We start from the raw sequence: 21,934 nt of genomic DNA, 5'->3' as shown, positions 1-21,934 counted from the left end.
AGAACACACTTTCCATGCAGCTATACATGGACAATCTGTAAATACAACACATGACGTGAACCAAATTGTCTGATTGCTAGTCAAAACCGCTAGGTGTCGCCAATGCACGGTGGTGCTGAAATGCTCTCAAATTGACGACACAGTACGTAACGTTACATGTAGGTTTGCAGCTGTACATAGTAAATGAAATGCACCATCTTTGGTTCATTTGAATCAAAGTAGAACTGCATTTGCCAACACAAAAATTGGACACACATTTTCGACTGATATCAGCTCCAGTCTTTGTCAAGGAATAAGCAATCCAATGCTTCTGTGACAATTGCAGTTCAACTTTGATTCAGAATGACTTCCACCAACACAGACAACTTTCGAGTGAAACTTTGGTTCTCTACACCATAAGCACAAGAAAGGTCCATGCCGCCCTTCTTCACCATAATCAGGTTGTACAGGATGCTTTGCATGTCATAACGTTTGCCTTTACAATATTACTCACACGAATGTTTGGATTTTGTTTTCGTTGATAACATCGATCCACAGTCTCGTTACCGTTGCCTACTTCTTCTCAAAAACAATTTCAACTTTGACCAACAAGCTTCAAATGACCAGCAGTACTGCATCATCATCATCTTACATCCGGACTTGACTCCGGTGAGGTGCGCTGGGTAAAGTTCCAGTACTATAACTCCAGCAAAAACACTAAATATATGTACATCACACACGCACTCTGTGATCATGATATATTTACACTCCACTTCGCTGGTGAACTCACCAAGTTAAATTCCAATTGGGTATATATCAAGCAGCGGCCCTGGCGTACCAACCCGCGGTCTGTTCTTCTCACGTGCACTGTGTTAGCACTACCCAGTCGTCAGTCAATCAGATACTCCCCCTGGAAATCACCAGCCAATCACGCTGCCTCTTGACCGTGGGCGACGACGCGGTCGGCTGGTGACGGCTGGCAAGAACGACAGATCCCAGGCCGCGCCGGTAAGCCAGGGTCGTTGCTTGATATATTAATTAATATTAATTAATATCAGGTGTATTTGCAGCCAGTGCCACAGGCAGGTACCCAATGTGTAGGGTAATGAGGCTGTTTAACGTGTTCGAGGCACCTCCTCGAGCACGGGACCCCGTTTTACGTCCCTCCCGGAAGACGATTTCGTGGAAAGCTTCGTGAGGCTACAGCAATCCGGACGTCCTTGGTTGGTCTCCCATCCAAGCACTGTCCGGACCGCGCGTTGCTTAACTTCCGAGATCGAGGGATCGGGTGTATCCAACGCGCCACGCGGCCGTAGCCATATAAAAGTGCCGGGCCTGGCACCACGAGAGGATCAGCGTCATCATCATCATCATCATCATCACCAACATAAACAACAACATCAACATCGTCATCATGTGTTCAACTTCAACTTTCATTTTGTATGTGTGAGTCCAACCAACCAACAAACAAACAAACAAACAAACAAACCGTTCACAAGTAGACAATCAGATAGACACATGAACACATACCAGCCATTGGAGAGCAATTCAGCACCTTGGTACATCGTTGACGTAATAAGATTGCTACGTGTACTACCAAAATATTAGCCGCCTAAAGCAGCAACCAAACGCCTGACAAACGCTCGGCATACAATAGTTACACAGAACATTGAAACAATTATCACTCTTGAAAAAAACACACATTCCATACACCCCTTTAATGAATTCACCGTTGTACTAAACACAGTTATAAAAGATTTAATAGTCGTGGGTCAAAGTTGACCGGAAGTCTATATCATTCCCAGTCCGAGTCTAGCCATTTCTGTTGAATTCTTTTTACAACAACAATCTATTTTCAAAAGCCCACATTTTTCACTCTCGACTAGTACCCTCTCAGATACGTTTCTTCTTGCGTCTCTCATATCGTTACACTGGTGACAGCGGTGGGATAGCCCACAATGCACTGCACCGTAGCCTGTGTTTACACAAGCTCTCGGCTGGAGGTTACAGGACCGGCCGGCCGCTAGGAGCGCGATTTGGCTACACTGCACCGGTCTTTCTAGAAATCAGGCGGCTTTTCCGGTGGGCAAACCTGCAGTAGTTTCTGCAACGCGTCCACCACTGGGTCTGGAAGTATAACATGAGGTCGATCAGCGCTACAAACAACATGTTGTGATCATTTTACCCAAGCAAAGCATCCTCCCTCTTAACTTCATACGTACATATAGCCAAAACTGACTAATCTGTACATCACATGGACCCAAACATTATTCCGTGGACATGTCTAACCGCCTCAAAATGTATCTAAAGGATGTGTATGTAGATTGTCCGTTTTTCAGCAAATGCAGTAATACTCTAGCCGGAGTGTCATCCTGGTTAATTGGTGAAGGGAGGGCCTGGAATTAACTAGGATGACAGTAAGGCTAGAAATACTCACAACGATGAAAGAAATACTAGTATGCGATACATTTTTAGCACTACTTACTGTACACTCTTGCCAACCACTTAGGTTTTGGCTTGTCCTTCCGTCGGACGCAGAGGAAGTAGAAGGGTAGGCCGGATAGCATCAGGGCGATGCCGATGAGCGGGTTGTACGGGTCCGTGTAAAATTGAATCACAACCAGGAACACGCACGCCAGGAAGAACAGGATCGGGAAGATCAGAGGGGTCTGTAAAAACGAAAATGCGGGGAGTGTATCAGTGCAGTATATGTATCAATCAAGTGTATCTGTAGGACTGTAACCATATCAATATTGTATCCACATGCATTTCTGGGCCGGGATGATTTAACGTTCCGGATACTGGTGTTCGGGCCGGTATTGCGGTCTACATTTTACCGTATTGCCCGGGCTTCGAAGTCGCATTCCACGGGTTTCCATTGCATATTGAATGATTAGAACACGTTTCGTCTGCGCCGCTGACAAGAATTCGAATACCGGATTCTGGCGTTGAAATGTTGATGAACTTGATGTTGTTACAAGCTTTTGTGCAAAACTGATGTGTTACACCTAAAAGCGGTTTACCGTTTATGCGAAACAAGCAATGGTCCAAGAGTACCGCAGCTTTTAACCGCAAGTCACCTTGTATGGTCTCGGCATGTCAGGCTTGCTCCACCGAAGGAATAGCAGGGCGGCCACGGCGGTTCCCACGCTGGCCCATCTGATGAAGGAGTAGTAGTTGATCAAAGTGTACACATCCCCGAAAAGGAGCATAATGGTAGACAGAATACCCTGTGAAAATGAACGGGAAAGTTATGTGATGGTACACAGTTCTGGACCCCTTCGTGATTCAAGGTATGTGCTTATCGATAATGGAACAAGATTTTGCGGTGGTCGATGCCGCCAGGTTTAGATAGCTTTCGTTATCCAAACTGTACAAACTGGGCCACCCAAACCTACACCACACCTTCCTTACACTGAAGGCTAGGACAAAAGATAGAAAAAAATGGAAATTCAGCTGCAGTACCAAGTTCGCTCACTAGGAGGCCAAAAATCACCGCAAAATCACCATCGACCATCGCGTTCCCAACACCTACCCACATACCAAATATCATCACAATCCATCCAGAGGTTCTCAAGTTATAACTCCTGAAATACAAACATACAAACAACGTTACTCATGGAGGTAAAAAGACTTTCTCACCGTGGTCAGAACGGCGGGAAGCGGGGTGAACCTGGTCACGTGGACCATGGACAGCAGCACTGGCAGGTGACCCTCCCGAGATCCAACGAAAAACATCCTGGATAGACAGAAGGGGGACGGTAAGGATGCGGTAACGAAGGAATAAGGACATTCATGGTTCCAATTGTACATGCGCGGCGACATACAATGTCGGTGATATCTAAATGTCTCAGGGGCCTGCAACTTTGACATATTACCCACAATGCATTTAGCTGCACATTCGCATTCGGAACCTCGAACCTTCCTATAGACTTTTTCATGGAGCCCGTTGCATGCTGGGGGCGCGGGGCATTATGGGTTGTCCAATTACAAAGGAGCAAACGTCATCAGCCAAATAGAATGAATATTTTGTCAACGGCTACAGGAGTTCCCGCCAAGCCCTCAAAAAATGTTTGCCAAAGTTTCTGTCATTTTTTCTGCCCGCTGTGGAGGCTGATGGGGACTACTCAGTATGTTGTATCAAATGGTAATGATGTTGTTTGCCCCGTGCGTCCCTGCATGCATCTTTATACGTGAGGTCTACATCCCCAGTCCTCTATTTTAGTTAGACTGAAAGCGGTGAGGAAACGCAAGCATTCTCTCTAGCAAAACCAAAAAGCAACCTTACGAATAATGATCTGGAAATCTATTGTCGGAGGAATATCGTTTGTGACGTCATTATCTCACCTGGACGACTGCAGCACAGTCCCATTCAGGGTTCCGAATGTAGACATGGCTACAAACACGGGGATGCACCACGCCATCACTCCTAACGTTCTGTGTGCGAAGGCCTGTACGACGTACAGGTATGAATTAATGAATTGATTAATGGTTTATTGATAACAAGTGTTACACGGCAGCTTAAAGCTGAATTGGGTACACTGTACAATATCTTATAAAACACAATGAATCAACTTTAACGAAAACTTCGTGCAGATACAAGAATCTTAAATGGTACTTGAAGAAAACTAGTCTGTTCCAACTATGATTATTTGTTGTTAAGTAAGTGAACTAAATAAGGCATTGGTGGGCTCTTGTAGCGGTTCGTTCTGCACCTGATATTTTTGAGGTATTGGAGTCAAGACATAAATTATCAAATTGGTTATTCTCTTACCGACGAATATCTGATTGATAAATTCCTCACTGTGTATTAAAGCGATATAATACAAACCAGGGAACAGATAGCTTGGTGCTGTATCCAAGCATGTTATAGCTCCATAGTCTCCTCTCCGCAAAAAGGGGAGGGGACTCGAGAGCTATAATAGGTTTGGATACCAGGCTTACTCTCCAAGCAGAGGAGGGGTTCCGGCTGGTTTTTGACTGATATACTCTCCTTGCATAGATAGTAACCAGGCTACCTAGGGAACATATGCTTCTCAATACTTACCACTGCCACAGCATCTACACCGAGAACTTCCGCTTTAGTCAGCACAGCGTAGTAGGCTACGTTCGTCAGCATGTAAGTAGTGGTGACGATGGCCAGGCCGCCGAATATTGCACGAGGCATGTTTCTAGTGCAGAAGCAAAGTAAATGGTGGAATGTGCAGCGAGTGCAAATGAAATATTCTCCAAGCAGAGGTTTCGATCGGGGGGCTAGTGGTGGCCGGGATTTCTAACGCTGCCCTCCTAGCCCACTCGACCGAAACCTCTGCTTGAAAAATATGAATGTACGTCCTTTCATGCTAAGGCCACCGCTTGTATTACGTATGAAACCTGGTCTGTCATAACTTGCGATACCGGTATTTCGGACCGGGTGATATTTTGGGTTATCGCATGGAGTTCTACTTGTATCACTCGAGCTTCCATCTAATAATTCGAACGCGTTTTGCATGCGAGAATTTGCCAGAAAACAGTCGACATGCCTTGACGGTATGGATATGTGCGTCGAATTTCAAAGTTACAATTGTAAAAATACGCGGCCATTTTGAAGATAAACGTTTGGTTTACCTTAAAGGGTCAACTATCTCCTCGATCACATAATTCGCAGCATCCCTAAGTCGAAAGGAAAAAAGAATGATTGTAAATACATATATATATATATATCAAATCAAAATCATTTCATTAATACTATAAAGTTCTAATCCTCGTAGATTCTGCACAATCTGGAGATTGATAATGATATATATGATATACATATACGGATACAGATACAGATACTCACCAGCCAGCGTAGGCGTACAGCCCTGAGTACAAAGCCTGGGCCACACCGCCGATGACTGTCACGCCGCTGAATAAGCTTTGGAAGTTTTGTGTACTTCCTGCAGTGGAGGGCGGGTACAAGAATTCGAAGATATCTATAGTTAATCATAGTTAAAACCCCAGCCGAATCACAAAAACTGTAAATCTCGTGCATACTGCATTCTCTGCTTAGCACTGATCACGGAGGTAAGGACCTCAGACACTCTTTGGGTTAATCTTTTTTCATAATGTGATGCTTATATCACATTATGTATGGATTAAGAAATCCACAGAAACTCATATTCCTTCTGAAATCATCCAACCCACCCATCATTGAAATCGTGGGACTTTTTATTTTCCACTGCTTTCAAAGAAGAAGTCAAACCCCGCATTAGTGTCGCAGATGTAGAAACTTATAGACTAGCAACGTAGTTTAACCTTCGTCGTCACATGTATGCCTTATGTTTCACTTTATGTTTGTGCATCGTCATTAACTGTTGTCAACCTGCAATTAGCCTATGGGCATGAATTTGCAATAAACCTATTATTATATCATTAATATATCCTCTGACCTTGCCCGATCATGACAAATCCCGCGACTACAATGATAACCAGCGCAATCATCTTGGCAACAGTGAACAGATCGATGACTCTCGTTCCCCATCGCACCTTAGCGCCGTTGATGAACGTCAGTATGACTGAGTAAAAAACAAACAAAGCGAAAGAAGAAAAAAAAGAAGAAAGAAATGTTACAGGTCTACGGTAAATGTTAAACCCCTTTCCAGCACAGATTGGACCAGCACAGGTTTTTCCTCGGAATACTCGAGGACCCGATTGCTCAATACTTGTAACTTTCCAGATGTGTGACGTAATCAAAGGTTATTGATAGTTCGTAGCGGCCTCCGACCCGGTCACAGATCAATTTCGTTAGATGTCTGTTTTGGCCGCAAACATGGCCAGCTGCTTCTCTACAGTGTCTGCCTGCGAAAGAAGGGGCGAATTTGTGGTTTTCATCCTAGTATTTATCTAGTTGCTACTTTTTATGTGATTAACGTTATTCTTTTTAAATGGTACAGTATATGCAATTCAGTTCAAACCCTCAAGTATACGGCATTTTATCATTCTTATGGGCTTAATTCGCGGCATTATTAGATACTTTCAAATTTGTAAAGAGCCCGTGTGCTACTACATGTACGTAAATATTGTGGTGGCCGGCATTTAGGTCACAGGTGAAACAGAAGCTTCAAACGCCTAAGGGTATGATTATACAGTATAAACTTACGGATACACAGCGCCGCCAGAATGACTTTCAGTCTGTTGGGCGTCTCGCAAGTTGGGAAGAATGGCTGGGCTACGTAAGTGGCGAACGTCAGGGCCGAAATGGCCTCCGACACCGGGTTCCTGATGAGAAACTCGACCCAGAGGAAAAGGAACGCCAGCAGCTCGCCGAACCCCTCCAGGATGTAGGCGTACCCTGCTCCGGATTTGGGTATGGAGAAGCCCAGCTCGAGATAGCAGAGTGACCCCACGAGGGAAAAGACGCCACACGCCGCCCACACGATCAGAGACACCCCGATAGATCCGCTTCCCGCAAGCACTCCCTTCGGCGATATGAAGATCCCGCCGCCGATGATCCCGCCCACGATGAGCGTGGTGGCGTTGAAGAGGGAAATCTTTCTCTTGAGAGACACGCTCTTGTCGTCGTCATCTGTGCTCGAGCTTCTGTTCAATGGTTCGCGAGCCTCGTCGTTTTGAAACCCCTCTTGGTCAGCTAATGATGTCGCCATTGTCGTTGTCGCAAGCACCTTAAAATGACATCAAGACTGACGAATAAAAAGAACGTTAAACGAGACCTCTGAACTGTGAAGTCCTACGTTATGCCGTACTGCCACTTGTTGCAGCTCGCACTGTGACGGTTATCATCGGTACAATTTAGATTTGAAAAGTTGCTCCACCTGTTTGCCAACATTCGGGGTCAGCTGCTGATAATTATCCTGTCAGGTACACAAAGTACAGGTCGGCAACCACCTGCCGCAGGCCGCCTCCAGGCACAAGTCATATCAAAATCGTTTCGGCCATTTTTACATAGTTAACTAGCCTCTACCAGGCTCCACAGGTCGCTAGAAAAATAGTACAAATCGGCCAAATAGACAGATTACGTGCCAGAGGAGTTAGTCCGCGAAAGGAGTTCGCAAACTGTAGCTCATTTAGCGGACTAACTCCTCTCAGGCATATTATCCGTCTATTTGGCCAATTTCTACTATTTTTCCAGCGACCTCAATGGTGGAGCCTGGTGAAGATTAATAGTTAACAACCTCAGCAACTATTTTTCTTACTCTCTTAAGTGGTTGCTGGCTCCAGGTTTGACTGTAAAAGAGACTAACAATGGTAAATTAATGGGATAAAGGGGTGCTATTCCATTAATTTACTAGTAAGAGATCTAGAATTTCAAATGTATCTTATAGTAAATTGATGGGATAGCACTTTGCAAATAGAAGTTATCCTAACTTTTCAAACTATCCCGTTTTCTAACAGAAATCATTTTAAGAACGAAATAAATGTAGAAAATAATCAAGTCTCTTTGGTCACTTGACACGAAAATCGCTAATAACTTCCGCTCGCAGTGTATCGTGGGATATGATTCCGATCTGCTGTGGGCCAAAGGGAACACGTTTGTACACCTGTGTACTTGTACACTCCGATCCTGATCCACTCATTGCGTATGCAATATCTAAAGGAAAGATGTATGCGAAAGAAAGAAAGATCGATGCATCACTTCGACCATTATATGGCGACTTAGCATCGAACTCTTTCTAGCTTGTCCCTGATATCAAGTTCTCTTTGTCTACGTAGTACGCGTATGTAGCAGACCTGATCCTGGCAACAACAATAAGTCTAACAATTTGCATAAGATATTTAGCGTTGATTACACTATTGTGAGGTCCACATCGTTTGACAACAGGCGTAATGTTATACTATTCGCCCTTTTAAAATAGCCGCGGCCTGCGGCGCACTCATCTCCAAGATTACGTCCCAGATACTGTAAATCTTGATTTGTTAACTGTGTGTGTGTTCGAGCTAATTTAACGGTCACTAGTTTAAAATGTCATCATAGCAAATATTTGATCACTAACATTTGAGAATGTGATGTTTGTTCCCACCGTTGAAATTACGGGTGGGAGACAGGCATCCGGCAGCAGTATTTCAACAAAAAAATTTAGAAGAAAAAAAAACCCATCTGATTTGTTAGATATATAGGTCTATTTTCGTTATCTGGCATCATTTTCCTACATAGGTTAGCAGTTAACCGCAAGCTTCAAGGGTAAAGTTGAAGTTTCCAGCGTCCTGACTGGGTGCCGATACCTTTTAGAACAGCCTGGCCAATCAGGGGCCCCCATTTTGGCTATCCTTCCCTCCCTCTAGCTCTGGAAAGCTGGCTTCTCTTGCCTGGCTGTGAACCACTGCTCTGCGTGTCAGATAGCGTGTTTGCAGAGGTCATTGACCCGTATGTCACTGTAAGTGCTCGGGTGATTAAATTATTGAAAAAGTTCACCAAAAATTTATTTCAAAAGATATCAAGAAAGGAATCCTTGTATCGACCAAGAGCACTATTATGCATCTGCCACTAAAATATTAGCTTTGTACATTGAATCGTTAGCAGGGGGGGGGGCTAATTTTGTAAAAAAAAGAAGGGACGTGGCCCTGTAATTGTTGATGACGTCGTCATGACGTCATAACATTTTGCATAAATCATCGTCTTGCACAAAGGTACTTGGAGAAAAAAATGAAGAGCCACACACAACATTAAGTAGTATTTTTGATACACCCCAGAAGTGCTGCGGCATGCCTATCCCCCACCTTAAGTGCCGTGTCCTACTCCATTTTCCCACAACCGCTATATTTCCCTGCCGCTATATTAAAGTGATTTTGATAGCATTAGTAGGCTTGCGGTTCAGTTGATGCTCCTCTTCGGAGCATTTGGAGCCTCACCTTACTTCACTTCACAACTCCTTGGATCAAAACAATCTTGTAGGTTGACATCAAGCAGCGAATTGGAGGATAGACCATTTTTCCTGTTGTTGACAACGGACGTGGTATGTCTTTTGGTGGAAGCATGAATCGATTCTTCATCTGCATGATACCAGGTCTGCTGTTCTGGTGGACACCAATAGGTATGTATTCTTTTGCTCTTTTTTTTTGTCTCGACGTTGCGCAATTTCCATCTTGCGCTGTGTACCACAGGTTCCTGGTATCATACTCCCTACTACTATCTATTGATTGAAATTTTTTTTTTGGTGGGGAGCAAATTTCCCTAGCATTGAATTTGCAACCTGGCAACGTAGACAGAAGGCAAAGCTCTTGCTCTGAGGTTGCCTGTATGGTCTTTGGTGACACTACAACGGTCCCTCAGCTATGAGAGAAATGAAGAGCCAGGTTGGTGGAGGTTAGCCACTTAAAACAGGTCGTCTAAGGAAGGATGGAAAAGTGAACCATCGTAAATGAATGAATAGAATAAAAAGAACACCTGTCACGTTACAAAGTGAACGGAACTATCACCCCAGGTCGCAGCTGGGTTGTCGAAACGTAATGGATTGGTCGGAAGGATCAAATGTACCGAATTCGTTTGAGGAACTACAAAGAAATACATTAAGAAGAAATGAAACACCATCACCAAAAAGGCTTTTCAAATTAGGAAGCCATTAAGTTATTACGTCGTGTGAATATAATCAACTGAAACGTTTTTATGTACATGTACTTAGAATTTTATCATAGCTCGTTATACTGCCCATGTAAAAAATCCTATGTAATATTTTGTCTTTGTAAGCAGGACTAGCCCTTTGAAAACATGCTAGTTGGACAGCCCTGGCTGTGTGTGCTGTACGGCAGCCAAACCAATATACAAAAAAAATAAATGAAACGTTGTTACTTTCTTTTCTTAGTGACTATTCTACCATTGCTGGAAGCCAGGCCAGTGACGGTCTTCCCTACAAGCCAAACACACATGGATGAGCACACTTCTGTGTCACCTGGCGATTCATACTGGACGGAATCTAGTGAGAAATCTTACAGTGGGTAGCATGTTCTTAATGGTTGGGGCAATCAGAAGAATAATATCATTAGGTACCTTCAAAAGTGGCTACAATCGAATCTGCCTAAGACAGAATTCAAACGACATATTAGTAATTCAATCACCTTTCGTTCCATTTCGTTCCATTTCACACTTTCGGGGGACCCGTATATATCTATAGCTTCCTGGAATAATCTGAGACATGTTTGAAGAACTGCAGATCTATAGAATAGGAATTTGTGCAAAGCTAAGCATATTCACATTACTACGAGCCGCTATTCTTGCATGGTTCTCGTGATTTGTTCACTTGAGCTCCGGTGTTGGTCTCTTCTTGCAGGCAACCCACCAGTTTCCTCCATCAACCCAGCCCTATCTGACTCTGATACCAAAGCTTTGCCGCTATACGGAGTGGTGATCAACTGTACAGTGACGGGTATCTACAGCATTGTGGGCACCATAGGCAATGGCCTGGTGATTTTGGCCTTCTGCACTTACAGACAGGTGCGTGGACATTTCCTCTCAATACCATTATTTCTTGTGGCTTTTTTCGTGTCAGGGTGTACCTGGCTATATGCAGTTCCCTCATCTTTTACGTAACTCTTTGCGTAACTTTTCCACGCTGTAGATTTGTTTCAACGAAAACATACACACAGTTGTTCATCTTCTAATAGTTTACCCGCATATTCCTGTATGATGTTGCTCAATGATATTTGCGTAATCATCTGAGAAGGGTATCCTATCCACAGATACGGAGTTCCGCCCACACCTTCATCCTGAGCATCAGCATCAGCGACATCCTCATGACAGGTTTTCAGTATCCAACAGGGATGGCCTCCACGATCATGGGTGCCCCTTCTCTCGGAAACGCCTTGTGCCCCATACTAGGCGCCTTATTCTTCTTAAGTATCTACGTATCGTTGTTATCCATGGTCCTGATTGCCTTCAACAGATGCATACACATCACGAAGTCAACAGACACATACAGGAAACTGTTCAGCCCTTTCAAGTCGTTCTTGTGGGTTTTGTTGTCATGGGTTGTAAGTGGGGTGTTGGTAGCTCCAGCATTCCTAGGCTATGGTGAGTTCGGTTGGAACAAAGCCCATGTCTGTGGCATAATCAACGAAAATCCTTACAGCCCACACTACATCTCCAACATCTATGGGGTTACCTATTGGCTTGTGTTCTGCGTAGTTGCCGGTCTCTATCTGAGGATCTATATCTACGTGAAAGATTCTGTGGTGAAGATGGCCGTTGCGAATCAGAACCCTGTCAACTTTGAGCACTTCGTGTCAATACGAGTAATCAAACAAACCAAGCATATGTTCATCATGTTCAGTGTATTCACAGTCTGCTCTGCCCCGAGTGTCCTGTTGTACAGTATCAATGTGCATGAGCCCTTCATGTCACCAGGAGCGATAGTAGCGTTCTTTTCACTGTATCGCTTAAACTATGTCCTGAATCCTTTTCTATACGGCTGGAAGCTACCTGTGTTCAGGCGTGCGTTTAAGGCCCTCATTCGCTGCAAGCGGCATCTGCCGTTCCAGCCTGGAGCTCCAGTAAACTAACCGCCAAACCCTTTGAATATGTGTCAGCCTTGTTCGGTCACTAATATAAAGTGGTAAATAGCTCTTCGGCTGATAGAGGTGTGCCGCAGAGGCGTCGGCACGAAATTTTGTAGGGGGGGGGGCGAGATAATTGAGATGAAAGACGAGCACCGAACTAGGGGGGTCCGGGGGTATGCTCCCCCGGAAAATGTTGAAATCTAGACCCTCTGAAATGCTTTTTCCTGCATTCTGAGGGGCAAATTTTGCTGGAAGAGTAAGCTAAGTTTAATGACATCTCTATTTGTAGAAAGAAATACAGAAGGGTTTCAGCTTGATTTTGGGGGAACGGCGCCTTCCCGACATATTTTTGTCGACAGAGGCATGACATGCTCCCACGGCAATATTTAAAATTCTTGACCAATTGAAACGCTATTTCTTGAATTCTGAGGGGCAAATTATGATAGTAAAGGAATCTTAGTTCAATGACATCTCTATATGTGAAAAAAAAATACAGAAGGGTTTCAGCTTGACTTTTGTGGGTAGACGCCCTCCCGACATATAATTTTTCCGCCGGAGCGCGACATTGAAAATTTCGAAATTTTTAACCCATTGAAACGCTGTTTCCTAAATTTTGAGGGACAAATTTTGCTGATAAAGTTTAATGACATGTCTATATGTGAAAAAATACAGACGGTTTTCAGCTTGAGTTTTGGGGTGCGACGCTCTCCCGACATATTTTTCGCCGGCGGCAACATTCTCTTCTGGGAAAATTTTGAAATCTTGACCCCTGAAACGCTTTTTCCTGATCTTTGAGGGGCAAATTTTGCTGATATTTTAAACAAATACAGAAGGGTTTCAGCTTGAGCTTTGGAGGGCGACGCCGCACCGACATATACACTGGCGGCGCAACAATCCTAGGTTATCGGAGTATGCTAACGTTCGCACTGTTGTGCAATGTACTGTGCTCAGCTTTGGTCAGGCTATAGAGCTGGAACCATTCATAAACTACGGGTAGCCTACCATGATGGCTCTAAAATTCTGTTGTCCCAACCGAGAAGCACCAGCAACAGTGAGCATTTTGTAAACATCTGTGTTGATACATTTGACGCCAACTCGGCTGTTCGTGTCAGAGAATCACATCATTAAGGCACTGCACCGTTCGGAGGCCTTTCCGTCGAGTCCATTCTGGCGACATTACTGTAAACTTGTTCGCCCTCGCCCACTGTAAATACTTATTTTAGATGTATTGTTGATGTGTATGTGTCTGTCTGTCAATATGGGCCGTCGAGCCCGAAATAAACAACAAATAAATAATAAATACAATAGCCCTTCGGCCACACGGCTGTGCAAGCACTAAAGCAGTACACTGGTAGAGATGTGGGTGTGTTTTACTACAATACTTCCATAGATAATTGTAAAGATGCTGTTCTTAAATAATGACATGTTAATTTGCATTGCCTAACTGTCCAGTCGGAAAAAACGAGTTTGTATGCCACCAGCTGTCGGAGAGCATTTCAGTACCATGGTACAAAAGCGACATCTTGCGATTTTTGTGAGAGCTGCAGTAAATGAGAGGTGTGATTCAGTCTGCATATGGCAAGGATTGATTATCTGCGTCTCTCTACATGTGAACTCGTTTCCTGTATGCAATTATATATATATTTTGAGTCTCGTGGAAATTGCCATGTTTATTGTGTGAATGTATGGGTGCATATATCCATGGTTATCTGTATCATGTGGTTAACTTATGAAAGAACATCAAGGACATTATAATGTCCTTGAGAACAAGTAACGCCCTGCGTTTGCATGTATTTCAATATCACGTTTAATACTTTGGGTTTGATTCATATTCTTAGATGATGCATTCAAATTGGGGAAAAGGGCCCACAACTGAAGCCAACAACCAAGAAACTAAATCCATTAGCAGTGTGGCCGTAAGGTGATGTTTCAGCCCCACTGGACACAGTTGTCACATCTTTAAAGTAGGACGGAGCAGCAGGTCAAGCCAGCATCAACTTTCATCAGCTCGCCAATGGTCAGCTCCACACGGTTAAGGTCAGGAAACCTGTCCGCAAACCTCTGCAATAGGTGAAAAATATCATTAGATATTCTGAGCTAGTATACTTAAAAAGACGATACTGAGAAAACTCCCTAAATAAGACTTTCAAATCAATTAACGTTGAAATCCCGACCTATACTAGTGACCACCTCTGCATAAGGGCCACTTGCCGGTCATTTTTGGTTGGTGGTCACTTACAGTTACATACGTTTTTTTTTCAATTAAAGCTTTAACAATTAAGTCAACAAACCTTCACACTTTCGGCCCCTTCTTCCTTCTTGCAGTGGACGAGGTTTCCGTTGAAATAGATGACGTCACAGGTATGATCCTCGAAGACTTTGTCTGGCAGCCACAGGGGTTCATAGGTGGCCTCGCCATGTTTCTGAATTCTCTGAAATAAGATCAGAATGTTTTTAAGAAAATGGAATCTGACACCGATCGCATGCTAATGGTCTGATGCCTTGTATGTACAGTATCAAGCAACGACCCCGGTATACCGGTCTGTCCTCTGTCCTCCTTACTGTGCTACAAGACAAACAAATAATGTCTTCTCAGACGAGACAATCTCATGAAGTTACCTTCCATGCGCGATCCCCCCACTCGCTCTCTCCTATGGCCAGGACTCCTGGTGCCGCCATGCAGACGACTCCCTTCAGGTGGAATTTGGGCTCGTCTAGTGGGATAGAGAGCACGGGGTAGTCTGGGAAGGTGTCAGCCAGGATGTCGTGACCCTCGAGGTTGGAGCACACAGAATCACCGACGAAGAACTCGTGTCCTGAAGAACAAAAAAAAAGGCCGACGCATGACGTCATAAGTCAATATGGCGGAATCATGGCGTCTTAAGTCGATATGGCGACGTCCATGTAGCGACGGTATGAAACAATACAGGTTTTGCTAGCCGAAACTTGTAAGAAAACATGTAATAATTGTAGATGTAAGCATAGAACATAGGAATTTACAATGGTTGCCAATGTGTTTTTTTTCCTTAGTCCCCTTAGACAAAACTACAATAAGGAAACCAGTTGAATGACAAACCAGTGAAAACAACGTCTCCTCCCTCTAACTGTGCCTCTTCGTCATGAATCCTGTGTACCTCCAACCCGAGGTCTGTCAGTACCTTCTCCATGGTGTCGATCTTTAAAAGAGAGAGAAAATACACAAATATAAAACATCACCAAAGGAGACGACCAGAGTAAAGTCCATGGACTTGTTTATAGGAAACTTGATATCTACATGGTTTACTATACCTTTGCCAATAAGGATTTGCTTTTGATATCAACTTTATAAAAATTTGGACTTGATTTGCATAATTATCAAGGTAAATTTATTTGTATTTCAATTGTTCTGAATAAAATGAACTTCATATTCATTACATATGTAACTTCTTTCGATAGTAACACCAATGACATAACTGGCATAATATTAATGAGAATGACACATGTAGGAAAATAGAAAATGTGAATTTGGATATCATATATATAATAAATGACAAAGTGCTAAGATAGCTTCCTGAAGAAGGATATTGAAAAATATCTGAAAAACAGGCTTGTTGCCTGAGTGTATTTTCCCTGTATGAATAAATCAATAAAATAAATGAATAAAATTTGTAGCATTTGTGATTTGGACATAGGAGATATTCAAGTCCCATGAACCATGCTAATACGTCGACAATTCTTTCCATATGTATAATGAGCAAATGCCACAATACCTTAAACTCATACCTTAGACCACAATGCATCACGACTGAACATGTGCGCATGGAACAGTGAGATGGCTTATTGTTAGATAAGATTGTCATGCATGATAGGTGCAAACTAAGCGTAACTGTAATATCTTCGATATAGTCCACACCTTCATTCACTGTATACATGTACAGGTAGATTCTCGTAATTGATAGATCACCAACTTGTCTTGTTTACATTCATTTTTTAATCCATTTTGTAATTGTGTATGTATTTTGTCATCGTGTTTTACCCTTGTTGTATATTCATGTTCTCGAGTAGAAGGCGTTATATAAGCAATTGTGCTTTTTGCCATATGTGATTTTTTTTTCAAAACTAAGCGTAAGCAAGGAGGTTTTATAAGGTAAGGTAATGTCTCACCTCCTTCCGTCGTACTGCGCCCTGCGGTCGGGTCAGCAGTGCTTTGTTGCCGACCACTATACAGGTGTCCTCCACGAAGGGACAGTCGGGGGTAGCTTCGTCCGCCGGCACAACGGTGACGTCCAGCCCCAGGTCCCGCAGGGTCTGCGTGTACAGCGCGTGCTCAGTACGCGCCTTCTCCAGGTCAATCGGCTCATGAATGGGGATGCCTTGCTCTTCGCGATCTTTGAGGGCCTCCGAGTGGTCCCGAATGGAGTCGGGAACCTGGCGGACGATGGCTCGCTTGTAGGTTCCGAAGTTGGAAGAAGACATCTTTTCGAATATTGGCTTCGACCTAGGTACACTGATGGAAGCCAGCCAAAAAAGTCGAAGCTTGAGTTGTAACGTATTCTAGAAGAAAAAAATGAAAACAATCGATATATCTAACTTCGGCGAACAATACAAATGTTATGAAGTTGGCTGAAGACATCCTTTAATATTGCCTACGTACACCGATGACACCCTCATTAAATCAGGACCCCTATCGCTTCACGTTGGCTCTCGCGAAGTGGCCCTGATCTTCAGCGCCGGTAGACATGGTTCTGGCGACGTTACTGACAGTTACTCATGAATGATTAATGAGCTATCCTTATTTGGTGATTAATTTGTTCTGAACCTAAAGTAACGATGTGAGACGTAACCTGATTGGTTGATAGCTTCCCAGCGTTCTTCGCGCTTTTGTGCCAGATGAGGGGAAGCAAACCCTCTGATTGGCTGAAGCTGTTTTGGTGGTGACGTCGCCAGAACCATGTCTACCGGCGCTGAAGATCAGGGCCCCGTCGCGTGAGCCAACGTGGAGCGATAGGGGTCCTGATTTAATGAGGGTGACCGATGAAAGCCAGCCGAAAAAGTCGAAACTTTGTAACGTATTATAGAAGAAGAAAAAACATCTAACTTCGACAAACAATACAAATGTTATGTTTGGCGTTTTGTTCTTTTATGCTGAAATGGGATGACCCCACTCCCCCGACACAAGTTGAATGGTAGAGCTTAGGAGCTAGGGGATAAGAGAGACCCCTTGGACCTAGATTGAGAGACTTGGCTGTTCGTTTGATTCTTTTATACGGACCTATCACAACAAAATTGTCATGAATTCTCAATTTGTCCTTTTTAACGTTGTCTTCTATACTACCGACCGGCGACACCTATAGACACCAGCTAGCTAACCCTTGACAGGCATCGTACAGCCAAGGACATTTTGTCATATCCTTGGTACAACCATAAAATGTCCTCGGTGCCACTGGGTTACAAATCAGGTCAAGGAGTTGTTGTCTTGTCGGTTTACACGGTTTCAGGACAACTCGGCCCCTGGGACAACTCGGCCCCTAGCCATTCGGGACAACTCGGCACCGAGCACCAAAAACGACATAGATCAGCAAACAGAACAGATACTTTTAAAGATTTATGTGAGGAATAAAACATGTTTTACGGCCAAACATTTCGTCCAAAAAAATAGGAAATTGTGAAACCCTCATTTCTCTGCAGGTCATTTCGTCGGAACGCTTCGATAATTAATGAATATCAATAAGGAAGTTTTATCATCTCGGGTGTCTCGATGCGTTTTGAAAACCTACAAACTGTTAAAATCTATGTCCAACAAAACATAATAAACGGCTATACATTTTGTTTCATCGGTCATAAGTTATAAGCACTTTCATAACATAATATAAGCATAGCGACTTCGTGTCGAAAATACAAACAAAATGGCGTCGCCGCACCGGCCCGCAAAATGTTTTTGACGGTCTTGTAACGTTTGAGACTTACGGAAATACAAAAATGCTTATGTATGGGCTGAGTTTTGTTTCTTAAAATTCTTATTCCACTTATCAGCCTGTCAGATCGGTAGAATTGTCATTCTTCGAGTCCCAAATACACTTAATAAAGTTATCATGCACTGAGTAACTAATTGGTGACGAGTTGTCCTGAGCTTGGTGCCAGGGGCCGAGTTGTCTCGGAATCGGTTTAGACAAATTCATCACGGTATCTGATGCAACACCGGTGAACATTGTAACAAGTTTTCTTCATTTCAATAGCGCTCCATGAGAACAATTTCTTCGGGGCAATGAAATCTTTCACTCGAATACTAAAATGCATTCTTCAAAAGGCCATAAAATCTTCTCTATCAAAAACACACCTTCCAAAACAAAGAGATTGGACGCACCAAACTTTAGGCCAGACTTCTAGTCCTCTTCAGAACAACTGAAGCCAGATAGAACTCGATCCTGATGTTGTATACCAACTCAGATAAACTTCCGTGTTGATTATTTAATGATGGACATGTAGCAAAATGCCGTTGGAGAGAAAAACAAACTTAACAAGTAAAGGAAAGAAGCAAAGAAGAACCTACCTGCACCGAGGAGCCTCAGACTACCACAGAAAGCCGACTGACCCGTCGGACTGGATTTATAGGAGACGGTGCAACGCATTCAGGGAATCCTAGCGGCAACGTTAAACATAGCAGCAGATTGCTACACCGATTCAAAAGTGGCGCGCGTGACGTCACACTCTCGTGACCAGGTTTGGGCGAGTACTGCTCTGGGAACGACACCAGACGACGTGAGCAGCATGGAGTAAACGAATTTGGGTATGACTGATACAAATTTCCTTCCAATAGTGGTATAACTGTAGCTTTTAAAGTTCGCCTATACGTACAAGATACCGACCAGCTTCATAGATGACGGAAATAGTTGCGTCTATGGCCAGATTGTTGCCATTTTGATGGAAAAAAGCTCGAGATGGGGCCATGGGGGAGGGCAGTCCCTGCCACCGGAGGACACATTGACACACTTTGAACAGGACCGACAAGGGTTCAGCACCCGGGACGTACACGGCAAGGTGTCCAAGAGCACTTTGCAGACAAAAGAATCAACTCTGCCGGCTTTCTTTTGATTCCCAGAAGAGCATTCCAAGATGACTGACCGAGTTAGCGTGCAAGAAAAGATTCCCTGTGTTTTCAGAACTGCTGTCTTGCAGAGGCAGTCTTCCAAGAGACATGACCAGTCTTACCACGTAGGGGCCCTCAACGAAGTCACTACGCAGGCACTAGAGGCAAACGTACGGAAGTCTGTGGCCTCGGAAAAGGTCGACGGTACCTGCGTGTACGTGCAGGAGTTCCGAGGCAAGCCCTGGCTGTGGGCGAGACACGACGTCAAACCCAACAAACAAGCTGAGAGGAGGTTCAAGAAGTTCCAAAGTGCTCGCCAGGCCTGGGAGACGGGAGACAAGGAAGGACCTGAACCGACATTTACCTGGACTGTTGAAAAAGACCTGAAGAAGCCACCAGAGCACTGGGAGCCTGCGAGGGGGGTACGGAGAATTGACGGTCACCTACAGCCGGGCCCAAGCGGGCATATACCTGGTTGGGTTCCGGTGTTGAAGGATTCCCGAAGCCACTGCTGGCATTTAGCGTCCACCGACCTGGACAAGGGAGTGGCGCTTCTGCTCCAGCGGAAAAAGGACGACTCTGACAAGACGCTGGAAGTCGCGACGGTCAGACTCGAGGAACTGTTGGACCAAACGCTGGAGCTTGTCGGCACAAATGTGAACGCGAACCCGTACGGTCTGGGTACCAAGAAGCGGCCGTTTCACCTGCTGGTGCCCCACGGTGCACTGAAGTTTGACACGCCCCCGCCGTTCGACCACGAAGAGCTGGCCGAGTGGTTCGCCATGCCCGTTGGTCAGGTGGAGGGCGTGGTGTGGTACTGCGACGACGGACAGCTGTTCAAACTGCACCGACATCACCTGGGCATGACCTGGCCGGTGGAGGAGCCGAGTCTGACAACTCTACCTGTGGTCATCACTGTAGACATTGGACAATATGAATGGGACTTTCCAGAAAGTTCTCAGTTTTACCTCTTTGGTAGACTAAAAGGACACCACTTTGACAGTATTAGAGCTGTGCAGTGGCTAGAAGTAGAAGAGAATTAAGCTCCTTCCCACACATCCTAGTGTATAGGGCAGTTCCCATCTCCAATTCTGTAAAGCTACAGAATTCAAGCAACTACAGTAACTTGTGTTCGGCTAACATAAGTGCTGAGTGCTAAGTAGGGAAAAGCTAGGAAAGAAGGATGGTTGTAAATGAGCATTCCAAATAGCATTGGAATAGTTTAAGCTTTCAGTACAGTAGAAATCTTGTATATAATTCTGAGCTGTTGTGTTCAGTGTGTTGACAGCCACTCCATAGAGAGGGGCGATTCAACTAGTACTAGTGCAGTCAGTTCTTTTGTTGGCGAACTTTCCTGGCCCTTCTCTTTGTGTTCAGAATTACAAGTGTGCAGAAAACAATGAAGGCTCTCAAATTGCAACAGGAACTACCTGTTGGAATAAGGATGATAAACACAGTACCTGTTTGTCCTTCGTTGGGAATGTTGCTTATTCAGATGTATAGTTACAGATTAAATCCTAAAATGGGAATTGTCCTCATCAAGCACTTTCAATGAATAGAATCTGTTGTACAATGTAATTTGTCCTAATATCAAGCACTTTCAATGAATAGAATCTGTTGTCCTAATATCAAGCACTTTCAATGAATAGAATCTGTTGTACAATGTAATTTTAGTGTTGACACAAATGAAATACATGTAGCACTCGTAGCCATCTGTGGCTTGCATGTCTCAAATGCATGTGGATGATACTAAACACGTCTCAACTGATATAAAGAGGACATTCTATAGTGCATTTGCTTTTTTTAATCATTTATGGATGGATGGATGAATAAAGGAAACAATTGCGATGGCTAGAAACTTGATGAATAGATAAAATGCACTTGTCTCCAGTGTGTATGATAGTCTGGTGCCATCCAGTTTATTACCAGGGTTCCTATACTTGCTTCCCTTCCTATTTTTAGGGAAGCGGGTATAGGAGCCCTGGTAGTAAGTCCTAGGCACCCAGGCGACTTGTATGAAAACATCATTTGAAAGTAGCCACACTGTAATCATTTTCCATATCTTCATACAGTGGAAACCTCTAGAACTCTATAAAGCATTTCATCTCCAGGCATTAGTGTGTTTGCCTAGCACTATTAAGTCATGATTTATTTTCTTGGTTATCAGACATTTTTTCGCAAAAATTCAGCAAGCAGGTGAGACAAAAAGAGGGTGCTAGGAGAAAACTTTGCATCTGACTACATTCACTCCCTTAAACAATGTGTACCAGGGTAGAGAGTTTTCCATTTTTTTTAAATCCCAGAGCCAACAAACTAAATTGGTGTGGCCTTACCTAGTCTGTATAACCCTAACTCCAGCCATCCAGGGCTGTAATGGCCCCTCGCTGACCGGTTATGGGTGGCTGCTATAAGCGCCATTTT

The 21,934-nt window shown here is 43.9% G+C and overlaps 4 protein-coding genes across 5 annotated transcripts; 2 read left to right on the top strand and 2 right to left on the bottom strand.

The window, feature by feature from the left end:
• Nucleotides 1-1,678: 1,678 nt before the first annotated feature.
• On the bottom strand, nt 1,679-7,658 carry LOC136438888 (Y+L amino acid transporter 2-like). Its single transcript, XM_066433909.1, has 10 exons — nt 7,100-7,658; nt 6,390-6,515; nt 5,801-5,897; nt 5,587-5,631; nt 5,027-5,150; nt 4,327-4,430; nt 3,622-3,718; nt 3,060-3,209; nt 2,465-2,648; nt 1,679-2,106 (listed from the first exon to the last, which is right to left on the bottom strand). The coding sequence occupies exons 1-10, from the start codon at nt 7,602-7,604 to the stop codon at nt 2,039-2,041; spliced, it is 1,500 nt and encodes a 499-aa protein (XP_066290006.1). The 5' UTR covers nt 7,605-7,658; the 3' UTR covers nt 1,679-2,038.
• A 3,900-nt stretch (nt 7,659-11,558) lies between these two features.
• LOC136438886 (melatonin receptor type 1B-like) lies at nt 11,559-12,565 on the top strand. The gene has a single exon (XM_066433908.1). It carries the CDS (start codon nt 11,686-11,688, stop codon nt 12,448-12,450), a length of 765 nt encoding a protein of 254 aa, XP_066290005.1. The 5' UTR covers nt 11,559-11,685; the 3' UTR covers nt 12,451-12,565.
• Nucleotides 12,566-14,236: 1,671 nt separating this feature from the next.
• Nucleotides 14,237-19,092, bottom strand: LOC136438885 (N(G),N(G)-dimethylarginine dimethylaminohydrolase 1-like). Of its 2 annotated transcripts, none has more exons than XM_066433907.1 (6): nt 18,977-19,092; nt 16,591-16,933; nt 15,524-15,623; nt 15,067-15,263; nt 14,739-14,879; nt 14,237-14,508 (listed from the first exon to the last, which is right to left on the bottom strand). In XM_066433907.1, exons 2-6 carry the CDS (start codon nt 16,900-16,902, stop codon nt 14,407-14,409), a joined length of 852 nt encoding a protein of 283 aa, XP_066290004.1. In that variant the 5' UTR covers nt 16,903-16,933; nt 18,977-19,092; the 3' UTR covers nt 14,237-14,406. The 2 variants fall into 2 exon arrangements, with proteins under 2 accessions (XP_066290004.1, XP_066290003.1); XM_066433906.1 differs by having other exon boundaries at nt 16,591-16,980; nt 18,977-19,090.
• A 54-nt stretch (nt 19,093-19,146) lies between these two features.
• On the top strand, nt 19,147-21,304 carry LOC136438884 (RNA ligase 1-like). The gene has a single exon (XM_066433905.1). It carries the CDS (start codon nt 19,540-19,542, stop codon nt 20,554-20,556), a length of 1,017 nt encoding a protein of 338 aa, XP_066290002.1. The 5' UTR covers nt 19,147-19,539; the 3' UTR covers nt 20,557-21,304.
• Nucleotides 21,305-21,934: the final 630 nt, after the last annotated feature.

This window comes from Branchiostoma lanceolatum, chromosome 7 (assembly GCF_035083965.1).
Source record: "Branchiostoma lanceolatum isolate klBraLanc5 chromosome 7, klBraLanc5.hap2, whole genome shotgun sequence".
Taxonomy (NCBI): domain Eukaryota; kingdom Metazoa; phylum Chordata; class Leptocardii; order Amphioxiformes; family Branchiostomatidae; genus Branchiostoma; species Branchiostoma lanceolatum.
Note: the sequence above shows the minus strand (reverse complement) of the source record. Positions and strands in the feature narration are given on the sequence as shown.